Here is a 17,230-nt window from a genome sequence, read left to right as displayed (position 1 = left end):
CACTCGCTGCTTGTGGAAGATGCCGAGACGGGCGCGGAAAGAGGCGGCGGCGGAGAAAGAGGAACAGGAAACGGGTAAACACCGGGCATGAGCGGGAAAACCGGGCATGCACCCGGGATATAACTGCCCTCCCCCCTTCCCCCGGGATATAACTGCCCTCCCCCCCCCTCCCCCGGGATATAACTGCCCTCCCCCCCCCCCCCCTCCCCCGGATATAACTGCCCTCCCCCCCCCCTCCCCCGGGATATAACTGCCCTCCCCCCCCTCCCCCGGGATATAACTGCCCTCCCCCCCCCTCCCCCGGGATATAACTGCCCTCCCCCCCCTCCCCCGGGATATAACTGCCCTCCCCCCCCCCCCCCTCCCCCGGGATATAACTGCCCTCCCCCAGGATATAACTGCCCTCCCACCCCCCTCCCCGGGATATAACTGCCCTCCCCCCCCCCCCCCCCTCCCCCGGGATATAACTGCCCTCCCCCCCCCCTCCCCCGGGATATAACTGCCCTCCCCCCCTCCCCCGGGATATAACTGCCCTCCCCCCCCCTCCCCCGGGATATAACTGCCCTCCCCCCCCCTCCCCCGGGATATAACTGCCCTCCCCCGGGATATAACTGCCCTCCCCCCCCCCCCTCCCCCGGGATATAACTGCCCTCCCCCGGGATATAACTGCCCTCCCCCCCCCCCCCTCCCCCGGGATATAACTGCCCTCCCCCCCCCCCCCCTCCCCCGGGATATAACTGCCCTCCCCCCCCCCTCCCCGGGATATAACTCCCCACCCCAACCAGGATAACCCGCACCCCCCACCAGGATAACCCCACCCCCACCCCGGGATATAACTCCCACCCCGGGATATAACCCCCACCCCACCCCCACCCCCGGGATATAACTCCCAACCCCCACCCCGGGATATAACTCCCACCCCCACCCCGGGATATAACTCCCACCCCCACCCCGGGATATAACTCCCACCCCCACCCCGGGATATAACTCCCCACCCCAACCAGGATAACCCCCACCCCCACCCCGGGATATAACTGCCCTCCCCCCCCCCTCCCCCGGGATATAACTGCCCTCCCCCCCCCCTCCCCCGGGATATAACTGCCCTCCCCCCCCCCCCCCCTCCCCGGGATATAACTCCCCACCCCAACCAGGATAACCCGCACCCCCCCCACCAGGATAACCCCCACCCCCACCCCGGGATATAACCCCCACCCCGGGAAACTCCCCCCCACCCCGGGATATAACCCCCACCCCCACCCCGGGATATAACTCCCCCCCACCCCGGGATATAACCCCCACCCCCACCCCGGGAATATAACCCCCCCCCCCCACCCCGGGATATAACCCCCCCCCCCACCCCGGGATATAACTCCCCCCACCCCGGGATATAACCCCCCCACCCCGGGATATAACCCCCACCCGGGATATAACCCCACCCCCACCCCGGGATATAACCCCCCCCCCACCTCCACCCCGGGATATAACCTCCCCCACCCCGGGATATAACCCCCCCCTCCCGCACCCCGGGATATAACCCCCCCCCCCTCCCCCACCCCGGGATATAAACCCCCCCCCCCCCCCCAACCCCGGGATATAACCCCCCCCCTCCCCCACCCCGGGATATAACCCCCCCCCTCCCCCAACCCGGGATATAACCCCCCCCCTCCCCCAACCCGGGATATAACCCCCACCCCGGGATATAACCCCCCCCCCCTCCCCCCACCCCGGGATATAACCCTCCCCCAACCCGGGATATAACCCCCACCACCCGGGATATAACCCCCCCCCCCTCCCCCACCCCGGGATATAACCCTCCCCCACCCCGGGATATAACCCTCCCCCACCCCGGGATATACCCCCCCCCACCTCCCCCACCCTGGGATATAACTCCCCCCCCCCCCGGGATATAACTCCCCCCCCCCCCACCCCGGGGATATAACTCCCCCCCCCCCACCCCGGGATATAACTCCCCCCCTCCCCCACCCCGGGATATAACTCCCACCCCCCCCACCCCGGGATATAACTCCCCCCTCCCCCACCCCGGGATATAACTCCCCCCCACCCCGGGATATAACTCCCCCCCTCCCCCACCCCGGGATATAACTCCCCCCCCCCCCACCCCGGGATATAACTCCCCCCCTCCCCCACCCCGGGATATAACTCCACCCCCCCCCCCCCCCCCCCCTCCCCCCGGGATATAACTCCCCCCCACCCCGGGATATAACCCCCCCCCCCCCCGGGATATAACTCCCCCCCACCCCCACCCCGGGATATAACTCCACCCCCCGCACCCCGGGATATAACTCCCCCCCCCCCCCCCCCGGGGATATAACTCCCACCCCCACCAGGATAACTCCCACCCCCACCCCTGGGATAAGCCCCGCAGACCCCGGGATAAGCCCCCCACCCCGCCCCCGGGATAAGCCCCCCCCACAGACCCGGGATAAGCCCCCCCCCAACACAGACCCCGGGATAAGCTCCCCACATACCCCGGGATAAGCCCCCCCACCCCCGAGATAAGCCTCCCCCACATACCCCGGGATAAGCCGCCCCCCCACCGACCCTGGCATAAACTACCCCGCAGACCCCGGGTATAACCCGACTCCGGGTTAAACCCCCCCCCCACCCCCCACCGACCCCGGTTTAAACCCTCCACCGACCCCGGGTTAAACCCCCCCCCCAGCCCCACCGACCCCGGTTTAAACCCACCACCGACCCCGGGACAAACAAATACCCCTCCACCCCAACCCCTATATATGAACTCTGCAGTCGCCCTCATCCCACCCGTGGCTGTCAGCCCTCGCCCTCTTCAATGACCACATGACTTTTCTCTGGCCTTCGTTACATGGCCACCGTAACTCTAAACCCTGAACCCTAACCTATCTCTGTTTGGACTCTTATTCCATCTGTCTTGGTCTGTCCCTCAGAACCTGTGCCCAAGAAGGCTAAACGTGGTGGGGGAAGGCTGCTGACGGAGCTGTGAAGGATGGCGAAGCTGTTTCTTCTGCCTTTGAGGATACGCCAGACAAGCTTGTGACAGAGGATGGGAAAAAGAGTGACCTAAAAATCACCTCGTGGAATGTCGATGGGCTTCGTGCCTGGGTGAAAAAGAAAAGCCTGGAGGTAGGGACTGCATTCTCACGCTTTGACTCTGAACAACAGTGTCCCTTACCCATTGCAATACTCCCAACTGTCCTCCCTCCCCGTTTCCCAGTGATTCCTCCTCCTCGGTTAAAGGGGCACATGTCTTGAGGGATCAAAGAACTGTGAGCAACTTATCTGTGGCTAGGCATTGAGAAGGTGACCAAAGCTATTGGCTGTAACCCCTGCCTGGGCAACGATTGTGTCTGAAGTTATGGATTAATTAGTCAGTCTCATAGGTAGAGGCATGGCAAGGCACCTCAGTCCTGTGGAGTGCGCATCCTGTTCCTTGTCGGAACTGCAGGCTACTTCTCGTGTCCTGGATAACTACATGTGCAGAAGTCCCAGCAGCTGGTGGAGCCCAAGCTCCAGGTTTTAAAAGTCCAGCAGCAGCTGGAGTCACTGCAGAGTTACGTGGATAGTAGTTTCTAGGTGTGATCACCCAGAAGCTTTTGGGTGTGCAGGGAGAGCGGGAATAAATGACTCCCAGGCGGTCAAGGAGGGTCAGGCAGGTAGTGCAATAGACCCCTGAGTGCATCCCACTCTCCAACCAGTATTCAGTTCTGAATACTGATGAGGGTGATGGTTCATCTGGGGAGCGTAGCCAGAGCTAAGTCCATGGCACCACAGGTGGCTCAGATGCACAGGGGTGTGTTGGGGGGCAGGGTACAAGGAAGATTGGAGGAGCCAAAGCAAAAAGTGATTCGATAGGGGAATAGATGTGAGTTTCTGCAGCTGCAACATGGATCCAGGATGGCATGGTGCCTCCTTGGTGCCAGGGTCAAGGATGTCACTGAGCGGCTGCTGGGGTGGTGGTGGTGGGGGGGGAGGGGGTGACCAGCCAGCAGTCGTGGTCCACATCAGTGCAGATGACATAGGTAGAAAGAGGGATGTGGTCCTGCAGTCAGAGTTTAGGGAGCTGGTTGGGAAATTAGCAAGCAGGACCTCAAACGTAGTAATCTCTGGATTACTCCCAGTGCCACGTACAAGTGAGTGTAGAAATCGGGGTGTAAAACAGATGAACGTGTGGCTGGGAAGGTGGTCAGGAGGGAGGGCTTTAGATTCTTGGGATATTGAGACCGGCTGTGAAGGAGATGGGACCTGTACAGGCCGGACACATTGGTCCCAAGCTCTGCTGAGGTGTAATGTCCTTGTGGGGGGAATCTGCCGGTGCTTCTGGGGAGGGTTGAAGCTAATTTGGCTAAAGTGGGGTGGGAGGGTAGTAGGAACCAGAATGGAGCATTTGAAAGGTGAAACAAGATGGGAAAAGGATTTGGGAGGGACAGATAGTACATGAGTGAGAAATAGTAAGATGTGAGGTGAGGTCAGAGCAAGAGGGACTGTAGTCAAGTCTAAATGAGGTCTATATTTTATATATATATATATAAATGCACGAACTGTGGTAAATTTAGTTATGTGGGAATGCAATGCAGTGACAATGTCGTAGAATTAATTAAAGAAACAGGCAGCACAGGCCACTAAATATTCCTGGATACAAAGTATTTTGTAAACAACAGGTCGGTGGGTTTGGGGGCTGGGGCGTGGCAGTATTGATTCCAGAGAATTTCCTGTTTCGGCTAAACAAAATAAGTGACAACCATTTGCTGACTCATTCCTCGGGGCAATGTCTTGACCAATCAGGCTCAAGCTGCCTAGTTTAAATTTCAACAACGCTTGGCAGTTAACTATCAGTCACCATCACTGGTGCATTCTCCATGGCAACGCTGTTACTTGCAATAAGAGGTTGTGGTGGAAGAATTGATCCAGGCAGGTCTCTTGGTTAAAGCTGGTTTATTTCCAAGACAATTCCTCAGTGCTACAAACTTTCTAGTCGCTTCCACACAAAGTGTTCCAGCTGTCCCTTTTTATTCTATTCAGTCTGGGATAATTAATGCCCATCACCCGTTTAACTACCAATTGGTTTTAATAAGACGATTGCCATATTAACAAACGCCTCTACCAATCAGAGTCCACCAGTCAGCACTCTCTTCACATACAGTATAAATTGTTGTTTTCTCCTTATATTGGTAATTCTTGCCAAGTGTCCTGATGAGTGCCAGATGAAAAGCTTCGACATGTCTCCTTTTCAGCAGCACTCAAGCTCTGTACTACCAAGCAGCTATAAGAATTTGATAGTGTGGAGAGTGAGGATGTCCTAGAGGGACCAAGGACAGAATTTCTTTGGTTCAAGTTAAGAAACATTACAGGTACCATTACACTGCTGGGTGTGTTCTATCCTTCGTGTGGTGTGGGTTTCGCTGGCTGGGCCAGCATTTATTGCCCATCCGTAATTGCCCTTGAGAAGGTGGTGGTGAGCCGGCTTCTTGACCCGCTGTAGTCCTTGCTCGAAAAGAGTTTCACCTCCGGGAAGGGAAAGCTTCTAGCAGCGATAGTCCGAGACAAAATTTACAATCGCTTGGACAAACACGGGTTAATTAACAACAAAACACCGGTTTGTTCAGGCCAAATCATGTTTAAGTAAATTGCTGGAGCTTTTTTTTTTGACGAGGTAACAGAGAGGGTTATGCTGTTGGTGTGGTAGACGTGAACTTCTGAAAGGCATTTGATATAGCACTGCACAACAGACCTAGAATAAAAGGGACAGCAGCAATGTGGACACCGAGTTGGTTGAGAGTAGTGGTGAACGGTTGGTTTTTGGATTGGACCAAGGTGTATAGCGAGGCTCCCTGGACGACGGTATGGGGACCACTGCAGAGGGCCAGCAGAGAGACGATGGGCTGAATGGTCTCCTTCTGTGCTGTAACAATTGTATGACTGTATGTTTGCCCCTGTTGCAGTGGGTGAGTGCAGAGACTCCCGACATCCTCTGTCTCCAGGAGACCAAGTGTGCAGAAAAACAGCTGCCAGGTGAAGTGAAGGACATGCCGGAATACCCTTACCAATACTGGAGTTCATCCCAGGACAAGGAGGGCTACAGTGGAGTGGGAATGTTGTGCAAGATTAAACCACTGAATGTCACCTTCGGAATCGGTGCGTATTCCTGCAGTTTACTCTCACCCCCTCCCCCGGAAATAGAGGGGGTCCTTTCTCATTGTTGGTACTTTTATTTATTCATTCACGGACAGGAGCATCCCTGCCAAAGCCAGCTTTTATTGCCCATCCCTAACAGATTTGGCTTTACCGCCATGTTCTCACCCGAGGAGCTTGCTGGGCCAAAGGAACTTTCGAAAGGAAGTTGGTCATGTATTTGAAGACAGATCATTGATGGGCTCTCTCTATGGAGAGAGAGTTGGCTTGTAAGATTAAATTAGACAACTCTTTCAAAGAGTCAGATCAGGCAAGATAGACCGAGTGGCCTCATCCTTTACTGTTAAGATTTTTGATTCAAAATCCTCCCTGGACTTTGCCCCTCTCCAACTCGGCTATCTTTCAACCAGATCTCTGCACTCCCCTGATTCCGCCCACCATTGGCGGCCATGCCTCCCTCTCTCCCTCCCCTTAGCTCTCTCTCTCTCTCCGCCTCATGCTCACACTCTCTCGCTGGCTTTCATCTCTCTCGCCCTCACCCCGACCCCCACCCTCACCCTCACCCTCACCCACCCTGACCCTGATACCAATAAACCAATCACAGCCTTTGTATATAACCCAAATGGACCAATCACAGACTTTGTATATAACCAAGATGAACCAATCACAGCCCTTGTATATAACCCAAATGGACCAATCACAGCCCTTATAGATAACCCTAATGGACCAATCACAGCCCTTGTATATAACCCAAATGAACCAATCACAGCCCCTGTATGTAACCCTAATGGACCAAACACAGCTCTTGTATATAACCCAAATGGACGAATCACAGCCTTTGTATATAACCCTAATGAACCAATCAGCCCTTGTATATAACCCTAATGGACCAATCACAGTCCTTGTATATAACCCAAATGAACCAATCAGTGCCTTTGCATATAACACTAATGAACCAATCACAGCCCTTGTGTATAACCCAAATGGACCAATCACAGCCTTTGTATATAACCATGATGGACCAATTACAGCCTTTGTATATAACCCAAATGGACCAATCACAGCCTTTGTATATAACCCTAATGAACCAATCACAGCCCTTGTATATAACCCAAATCAACCAATCAGTGCCTTTGTATATTACCCAAATGAACCAATCAGTGCCTTTGTGTATAACCCTGATGGACCAATCACAGCTTTTGCATATAACCCGAATGAACCAATGACAGCCTTTGTATATAACCCAAATAAATCAACCAGTGACTTTGTATATAACCCAAATGAACCAATCAGTGTCTTTGTATATAACCCTAATGGACCAATCACAGCCCTTGTATATAATCCAAATGAACCAATCAGTGCCTTTGTATATAACCCAAATGAACCAATCAGTGCCTTTGTACATAACCCTAATGGACCAATCACAGCCCTTGTATATAACCCTAATGAACCAATTAGCCCTTGTATATAACCCTAATGAGCCAATCACAGCCCTTGTATGTAACCATAATGGACCAATCACAGATTTTGCATATAACCCTAATGAACCAATGACAGCCTTTGTATATCACCCTAATGGACCAATGACAGGCCTTGTATATAACCCTAATGGACCAATCAGAGCCCTGTATATAATTCTAATGAACTAATCACAGCCCTTGTTTATAACCCCAATGAACCAATCACAGCCTTTGTATATAACCCAAATGAACCAATCAGTGCCTTTGTATATAACCCAAATGAACCAATCAGTGCCTTTGTATATAACCCAAATGAACCAATCAGTGCCTTTGTATATAACCCAAATGAACCAATCAGCCCTTGTATATAACCCTAATGAACCAATCAGCCCTTGTATATAACTCTAATGGACCAATCACAGCCCTTGTATATAACCCAAATGAACCAATCAGTGCCTTTGAATATAACCCCAATGGACCAATCACAGCCCTTGTATATAACCCCAATGGACCAATCACAGCCCTGTATATAACCCTATGTCTATGAACCTAATCGCCCATTTTCCCGTGTTTGCTAGGAGTTGCGGAACACGATAATGAAGGCCGGGTTATCACTGCCGAGTTTAACAAGTATTTCCTGGTCACTACATACGTGCCGAATTCCGGCCGGGGCCTGGTGCGCCTGGATTACCGAAAGACCTGGGACGTGGATTTCCTGGCCTACCTCAAGGGGCTGGAGGGTAAGAAGCCGGTGATCCTGTGCGGAGACCTGAACGTAGCTCATCAGGAGATCGACCTGAAAAACCCCAAAACCAACAAGAAATCGGCCGGCTTCACTGCTGAGGAGAGGCAGGGTTTTGGTGATCTACTGTCTGAGGGCTTCGTCGACAGCTATCGGCACCTGTACCCTGACACCTGCCACGCCTACACCTTCTGGACCTACCTGGGCAACTGCCGAGCTAAGAACGTGGGCTGGAGGCTCGATTACTTTGTGCTGTCCAAGGCCCTCCTCCCTCACTTGTGTGACAGTAAAATCCGCTCCAAAGCCATGGGCTCTGACCACTGTCCCATCACCTTGCTCATGGCTATGTGAAGCTGAGCCCTCGTGGCCACTGCCCAATGCTGTCCAAAGGCAATCTTGACCAAGGGATTCCTCACAATCCAACTTTCATTGGCCGCCCTTTGACCTTGCGGGGAGGTGAGCTGAGAAGCTCGCTTGACCTTTAGCTGGTCAACAGACCGGTTCCTGTCTCTGGTCAGGGGGGCTTGGTCCTCTTTGGGTCACATTGGGTAGTGGATTGTTCAGGATACATTTTACGGGTGGTTGGGGGGGTCTGTTATCTGCTTGATGTAGGTTGCGGGGGGGTGGGTGCTCTGTTAGATGCTCATTAGGGTGGTGGGTCATTTTGGTGCTCCTGGGGAGAAGGGAGGGGGTCTTTGCTGCTGGGGTTAGGGGCCTGGTAAGCGCTTGTGTATTAATAACATCACACAGCCACCTTAATGGGCACGTTTGGATCGAAACTTACAGCGTCCAATCCCCATCCCCACCCAGCCCCAACTGTAGTGCGTTCTCTTATTTCCTTTGCTTTCATTTTGAGAAATTGTATTTTTTAATCATTGTTTTCGTCACTACATTCCTTTGTCCAGGTTAGAGCTATTGAGCTAATCGGCTGGCCCAGGTAGTAGCTGGCAGGAGGAGGGAAGAGAAAGACTCCAGCCATTGGCAGGATCTTTCCAGTGGGGAGTCTGGTGTCTCACTGGGGGTTTTCCAGTGGGGAGCCTGGTCTCTCACTGGGGGTTTTCCAGTGGGGAGCCTGGTCTCTCACTGGGGGTTTTCCAGTGGGGAGTCTGGTCTCTCACTGGGGGTTTTCCAGTGGGGAGCCTGGTCTCTCACTGGGAGATTTCCAGTGGGGAGTCTGGTCTCTCACTGGGGGTTTTCCAGTGGGGAGTCTGGTCTCTCACTGGGAGATTTCCAGTGGGGAGTCTGGTCTCTCACTGGGAGATTTCCAGTGGGGAGCCTGGTCTCTCACTGGGGGTTTTCCAGTGGGGAGCCTGGTCTCTCACTGGGGGTTTTCCAGTGGGGAGCCTGGTCTCTCACTGGGAGATTTCCAGTGGGGAGCCTGGTCTCTCACTGGGGGTTTTCCAGTGGGGAGCCTGGTCTCTCACTGGGGGTTTTCCAGTGGGGAGTCTGGTCTCTCACTGGGGGTTTTCCAGTGGGGAGTCTGGTCTCTCACTGGGAGATTTCCAGTGGGGAGTCTGGTCTCTCACTGGGGGTTTTCCAGTGGGGAGCCTGGTCTCTCACTGGGAGATTTCCAGTGGGGAGTCTGGTCTCTCACTGGGAGATTTCCAGTGGGGAGTCTGGTCTCTCACTGGGGGTTTTCCAGTGGGGAGCCTGGTCTCTCACTGGGAGATTTCCAGTGGGGAGTCTGGTCTCTCACTGGGAGATTTCCAGTGGGGAGTCTGGTCTCTCACTGGGGGTTTTCCAGTGGGGAGCCTGGTCTCTCACTGGGAGATTTCCAGTGGGGAGTCTGGTCTCTCACTGGGGGTTTTCCAGTGGGGAGCCTGGTCTCTCACTGGGGGTTTTCCAGTGGGGAGTCTGGTCTCTCACTGGGGGTTTTCCAGTGGGGAGTCTGGTCTCTCACTGGGGGTTTTCCAGTGGGGAGCCTGGTCTCTCACTGGGGGTTTTCCAGTGGGGAGCCTGGTCTCTCACTGGGGGTTTTCCAGTGGGGAGCCTGGTCTCTCACTGGGAGATTTCCAGTGGGGAGTCTGGTCTCTCACTGGGGGTTTTCCAGTGGGGAGCCTGGTCTCTCACTGGGAGATTTCCAGTGGGGAGCCTGGTCTCTCACTGGGGGTTTTCCAGTGGTAGTGTTTTGCCCTTCATTTCACACTGACACTGGAATCTTTGATTCCCATTTTCAAGCTACTTTGAGATCTGTTGACAGCGCGAAGAACGAACGACATACTGAGCGAAACGCTGTAAAATTTAAAGTGCATTGGAACATGCTGTGGTCCCCAATTCAAACTCAATAAAGCTCCTCGAACCAACTTACATCTGTCTCCCTCTTTTTGTGGGTCTGCGTGTGGGTGTTTTCTCTGCACACGTGTATTTTTGACTGTGCCAGCCTGTGTGTGCGTGTCTGCCTGTGCGTATACATCTTTCTGCAAACACATGTCTGCCTGTATGTGTGTGCATGTGTCTTTGTGTGTTTTTCTCTGTCTCCCAATGGACTGCAGTGGTTCAAGAAGGCGGTAACACCACCATCTTCCAAAGGGTGATTAGGGGTGAGTAGCAAATGCTGACCTTACCAGTGAAGCCCACATTCTGTGAAAGGATTTTTAAAAACCCTCCTTCACTCTCGTTCTGGCTCAGCACCTCTCTCCCTTCTTTCATCCTTCGCTCTCCCTCCCTCTATGTATCATTCTTTATATCTCCCTCCATTCCTGTCCTCTCTTCTTACCCCCCCTACCCTTTCCCCCTCTCCTTATCTTCTTATAACCCTTCTCTGTCCAGCTCCCCATTTCCTTTCCCTCTCCCTGTCAGAGTCCTAGGGCTGCATTCGACCCCCGTCTGTCGACAGGTTATCCTGCACATGGGCTAACCTCCTGGAGCTGCCTAAAATTTTAAAGCGGGTGCTGGAGGTGTTGGCCCCCCCCAAACCTATTGAGCTCAGTTAGTGGCCAATTAATGGTCAGTTCAGGACCTCCTCCTGCCCCCCACACCGATAATTTGCACACGACAGGGGGAGGCCCAAGCCAAGGGCTCGCTTCAGCTACATGAGCTGGTGTAGGGCAAGGCCATTACGGGTCCTCCTGGGACCATCGGAGGCAGCCTCCGCCCCAATGATTATACTTCCCTTTGACCCTCCCCCATCCTTTACGGGATGTGGATATCGCTGGCAAGGCCAGCATTTATTACCCATCCCAAACTGCCCTTTACCTGAGTGGCTTGCTAGGCCATTGTAGAGAGCAGTTTAAAAGTCAACCACATTACTGTGGGTCTAGAGTCGCATGTAGGCCAGACCGGGTGAGGATGGCAACTATCCTTTCCTGAAGGACATTATTGAACCAGATGGGCTGTGAAACCATTATAGTCACTATGGTCACCCTGACTGGGACCAGGCTTCAGTCCCAGATTTACTAATTGAATTTAAATTCCCCAAGGTGGCTTTTGAATCCATGTCCCAGTAGCATAACGTGGGCCTCTGCATTACTAGTCCAGTGCCAGTACCACTATGTCACCGTCTTCCCCAGCCCCTGTATGACTCGGTGTTCTTTTGTCCTTAAGTCAACTTTTTACCCAGTTGAACACTGACCCTCCTATTCCATGGGCCTCCATTTTGTTAACGACTTCTATATGATATCTCGTCGGACGCTGTTTTAAAAGCTATCTCGACAACGTCCACCGCATTCCCTTCATCAACCCTCTGTTACTTCATCAAAAATGAATTTAGTCAAGTGCGATCTGTCTTTTATAGATCCGTGATGCTTATCCTTAATTAACTCAAACCCCTCCAAGTGCCTGTTGATTGTTTTTTAAACCTCGTTTTTGTTTCTAAAACCTTTCCCACTGTTGATGTTAAACTAGCTGGCAGTTAGTTGAAAAAGAGGGTCACATTTGCCACACTCCAATCCCCTGGCACCTCCTCCCCCCCACCCCATATCACGGAAAGATTGGAAGGTTTTGGCAAGCTCTTCCACCATCTCTACACCCCATTATCTTTACAGCAACCGGTGGTGCAGGTCATCATAACAGGTGACGTTTCTACTTTCAAGCATAGACAGCCTTTTCAGTATCCTCCTCCCTCTCAAGTTTTATCCTATCCATTGCCTCTGCTATCTTTGCCTCTTGCAATATTTTGTCAGTTTCCTCATCCTTAGTAAACACTGATAACATTATGTATTCTCAACTTACCCCACGCCTCTAAGTATCTATCACCCTCTTTCCCCCACCCCCCGATAGGATCTTCTACACCTCCTTCTACACGTTTACTCTTTACATGCTAGGAGAAGATTTTTGGGTTTTCTTTAATGTTGACTGCCATTCTATTTTCACATTCTCTCTTTGTCAGTCTTATTTTCCTCTTCGCCTCCTTCACAGTCGGTTGTACCTGACCTATCACTTGAATAATTCACTTGGTGTGCAAGTGAATTATCCACCTAAAGGTTCCTGTTGCTTTTGCACTTCTTGCAATCTTCCTAGCCATTCCAGTTCTTACTGCCAATCTTTGGTTCAATTTTGCCCTGGCTAGATCCCTTCTCTCTTTCTCTGTAGACCTCACTTGCTATCTCGCTCTTTTTAATGCCTTCTCTCACTTTCAGTCCATGACTGTGTTTTCTCCCTCCCTGCCTCTCTATCTCCACTGTCTCTCCCTACACACACACATATATTTTATAAATATCGCCGATTCTGATTGTGTTCCTCTTTCTATTTCAGTGCTAGTACATATGGCTCTTATTTTGTTCACTGCTCTCTGACTCACTCTCTGTGTGCTGAAAAAAAAGAGACCAATCAGAATCAAGCTGCCTGGTTTAAATTTCAAACAATGCTTGGCAGTTAATTGTCAGTCACCATCAACTGGTGCATTTGCATTGGCAACACCTCTACCAATCAAGAGTCCACTTGCCAACCAATCAGCACTCTCTTCTTATACAGTATAAATGTGTTGTTTCCCCTGACATTGGTATTTTCTTGCAAATTGTCCTGATGAGTGCAAGATGAAAAGCCTCGACAAAAATTGTCTTTGTTTTCAGCAATTTTATTCAAGTTCTGTACCACCAAATAACTCTGCTTCTCAATTTTCTCTCTGTCTCTGCAACTCTGTATCCTAATTCATTTTTCTCTGACTTCTTGCCTAGCTATATCTCTCTGTCCCTCCCTACCTCCTCACTCTTTCCCTGTATCTCTCTTGTTATGACGTGGCAGATCATGTGTGCCAGGCAGACCAAATCTACAAGGGAAACTAGATCTGGAGTACTTATTAAATAATTGACTTCACTCAGTTTCTTTTCAATCCTGTAAGGCCCACTAAACCTTGCCTTTAATGATTCACCCAGTACTGGTAACAAAACTAACACTTTTTACCCAGCAACAAAACTACGAGCTGTGGCTCCCCTATCTACCTTCACTTTCATCACTTGCTGTGATATCTTTAAATGTTCTCTAGTTAGCTCACATGCTCTGTTCAATCTTTCTATGACATTTCATACATAATCCAGGAAATTAGTTTCCGAATTTTGACCCACCAATTTCTCATGAATTAACTTTAGTGGTCCCTGACCTCATGACCATAGAATAATTCAAAAAGACTAAATCCAGTTGATGCATTAGGAGCATCCCTAATAAAAAATAACAAGAATGGAATCCCCCTAGGCCAATCCTGTGTATAATCCTGACTATAAGGTCTCATCATGGTTTTTAAAGTTTGATGCCATCTTTCCAAAGCCCCTTGTGATTCAGGATGGCAAGCTGTTGACTTAAACTGCTTTATCCCCGAGCTGTTCATTAATTCCTTAAACAGCTGTGACATGAGATTTGAACCATGGTCTGATTTTATTTCTTTAGGTAAACCATATCTTGTAAAAAAAAATCAACTCTCCCATAGTTCTCTTTGTTATAATATTTCTCAAAGGTATTGCTTCAGGAAACCTTGTAGACATACATTATTGTCAGCAAGCACTGATTTCCACTTTTAGTCTTAGGGAGGGGTCCTACACAATCAATCATGAGCATAGTAAAAGGTCCTTCAAATGCTTAAATTGGAATTAAAGGTGCCGGCTTAATCACTGCTTGTGGTTTCCCTATCACCTGACGTGTGACATGTTCTACAGAATTTGATGAAATCTCTATGCAATCCAGGCCAATAAAAATGTTTTTTGTATTTTCACCTGTGTCTTGCTAATTCATAAATGTCCCCCTATTGGAATTTCATGAGCTATTCTTAGTATCTCATTTCTATATCCAGATGATATAATAATCTGATGCACTTCCATCCATTTATCATCTGCGGAAATATGATACAGCCTCCACTTCCTCATTAACACATTACGCTTAAGGTAATAACATTCTGGAATACATTCTGCCTCTGTTTCTGAGTAAGCCGACTGACATAACTGCTTTATTCATGGATCCTTTTGTTGTGCCAAATGCTTTGATCCAAACACTTCAGCTTCATTCTCTTCCGTTCTTTCTCCCTGAACAAACTTATCAGAGTTAATATCAACTAACTGAACTTCAACACCATTTCCCAGCTTTTAACTTCCTCTTTTTCCTGTTTCAACCTTTGAGCTTGTGAACTCCTTACTAAACAATCTGGAAACAATCCAGGATGCTCTTTCTGCAACATTCAACACGCACGTCTACCGGCTGCTCAACTACCTGCATCTGTAACCCAGCTATATCATTACCTAAAATAAATTGAACACCTACAATGGGCAAGTTTCCCACAGCTACAACAATCACCTCACCTGTTTTCCACTTACTCTTTAAATTTACCCTCCACAACGGAATAGGTTTAGCATCTCCATGAACCCCACTTATCATCACCTGTTCCTGCAATATTCCCTCTAAACAACAAATGTCACTCTCCCATAACATTAAAGATTGACTAGTCCTTGTGTCTCTGAAAATTTTAATATCTCTACCTGCTCCACCCTGTACACATGGAAAACGTACCCTTTCACATACAAAATCTTTAAACATTTCTGCAACTTGTGGTTACTCCCTCGAGTAAATTGTGAACACATTCCCACTTCTTTACCTATCACTGATTCTTCCTGCTTCACCTGTACACAAAGCACTGGTTTTTTTCCTGTGTCTGGACCTCAGAACCCACAGTGCTTTACTTCCAGAACTGGTCTGCATTCCAATTATTCCAACGGTTTTGCAATTTGTATTTATCACAAGGTGTGTGGACTGAATTCAGAAGTAATAAGTCCACCAAGAATTTTGGAGATTTTAAATTTTAAATTGAAATATTTATGAACAAAATATAAAAGATTTCAAACAGTTTTTCAGGCATAGACTTTTTTCAAACCCATAAACCACCATGTAGCCCCTTCTGTAAACAGTCCACCAGGGTCAAGAGGTTTCCAGCTTCTCTAAAACTGTTTAATTCCATTTTCTTGCAAAATGCTGTCTTTTCCAGGAACAGCAGCAACCAGAGTCCTTGCATTAACCCTTTAAGGGCTGGTATCTTTTAAATAACACATTCTTTCAGAATGTTCCTATTCTTGAAGATAAATTATTTTCCATGATTAAAGTGTTTTTGGCAATATTTACAGTAGAGGGTACAGGTATGGAGAGGGCTCCATGCCCTTACATGTTGCTCCCTAGATCTACACTGCTGCCCTAAACTCTAGGTCAGCTGCCTTCTTACATCACTGTGGGCAGTACTGTACTCAGTGCCAGGTTAACCCTTAATGTACCAGATAATTCTACTACACCTCCCCCAAGTCTTTATCCCCTGCCTATGGGCTGTCAGTTGTTACTTACAGTTTGATTCAAGTCTTGTGTTGTCATAAGGCTTATGTACTTCCCTTTAGTGTTGCAACCCTAACTACTCCAACTCTAAACTACTTTGTGCAAGGAATGTATCTTTTTATTTCTGTTGGACTGTTGTAAAGAACATGTCTTTTTATTTTCTGTTGGAATGCGAATTAAAATTACAATGGCTGCAGTTTGAAATACATGCAAAGGATGAGAGATATACAGTGTTGCAGTCCTGGAACAGAGTGTGCCACGAAAGAAAGGATGGTGCCAGAAAGGAGTCCTGGACCAAGGGAGCTGCCTGACAACATTTTAATTGGCTCCTGACCAGATGACCATGTTTTTGTGAGAGGGAAGTGCAGCAGAATAGCTCGCAGCCTCAAAGGAACAAGACCTAAAACCTCTTTCTCCTGGGTGTGGAAGATTCCAGTAATTCCACAAGAATAGCTAGCTGGCTTTTTCTCCTCATGTCTCTATAACCTGCTCTCTCTGAAAACCCCTATCAAAAGGCAAAGGGGGAAATCTCTGTTAGACACATTGAAAGGCACGTGCCCAACCAGTGAACTACTGGAAGACCACCTTGTGTCAACAACAAAGAACTGAAAGGAATAAAAATCAACCCATTGAATCCTATATTCCAGATTGGTGCAATTGAACTGTTTTATCCCACCTTAAAATCCATGTTTTACGTGTCTTGTGTGTGAGTATAGGGATTCAAGAAGGGGGTAGGTTTTAAGTTATAGTGTTAAAAGTTAGCAGTTCATATTTCTTTCTTTTCCTACTGGCTAAAGACAATTTGTTCAATAAACAGTTATTTATTTGTTAAGTTTACAAACCTGGTGCTTGTATTCTGATAAACTGAATTAAACAGTTAGGTAGAATTGGGGAAATCTGGTGGTTTGGTCAAACCTTTCACATTTGTTGTGGCTCGGAGACCAGTGGGGCTTGATATGACAGCGCACTATCCCCAGTGAGTTGTGACATTTGTGATTAACATTACACAGCTAACAGCATGCATTAACAGAGTTCATACTACCCCATCGCCCCACCCTTCAAGCGTTTGAAATCAGGGTTTAAGGCAGTCTGCAAGTCTTGTAGCACTGCCACGTCCCGATTGCTGGCTGGTCAGGAGAGTGGTAGGATCGAGGGGCTGTTG

At 49.5% G+C, this 17,230-nt stretch overlaps 1 protein-coding gene across 1 annotated transcript; it reads left to right on the top strand.

Moving 5' to 3' along the window:
• Positions 1–6: 6 nt before the first annotated feature.
• On the top strand, positions 7–10,638 carry apex1 (APEX nuclease (multifunctional DNA repair enzyme) 1). The gene is given in 5 exon segments (XM_078535405.1): positions 7–74; positions 2,928–2,960; positions 2,963–3,123; positions 5,940–6,132; positions 8,168–10,638. Coding segments are annotated over 5 exon segments (957 nt in total). The 5' UTR covers positions 7–19; the 3' UTR covers positions 8,683–10,638.
• The last annotated feature ends 6,592 nt before the right edge of the window (positions 10,639–17,230 follow it).

Source organism: Cetorhinus maximus, unplaced genomic scaffold, assembly GCF_964194155.1.
Source record: "Cetorhinus maximus unplaced genomic scaffold, sCetMax3.hap1.1 HAP1_SCAFFOLD_435, whole genome shotgun sequence".
NCBI lineage: Eukaryota > Metazoa > Chordata > Chondrichthyes > Lamniformes > Cetorhinidae > Cetorhinus > Cetorhinus maximus.
This window is presented reverse-complemented; position numbering and strand designations above follow the sequence as displayed.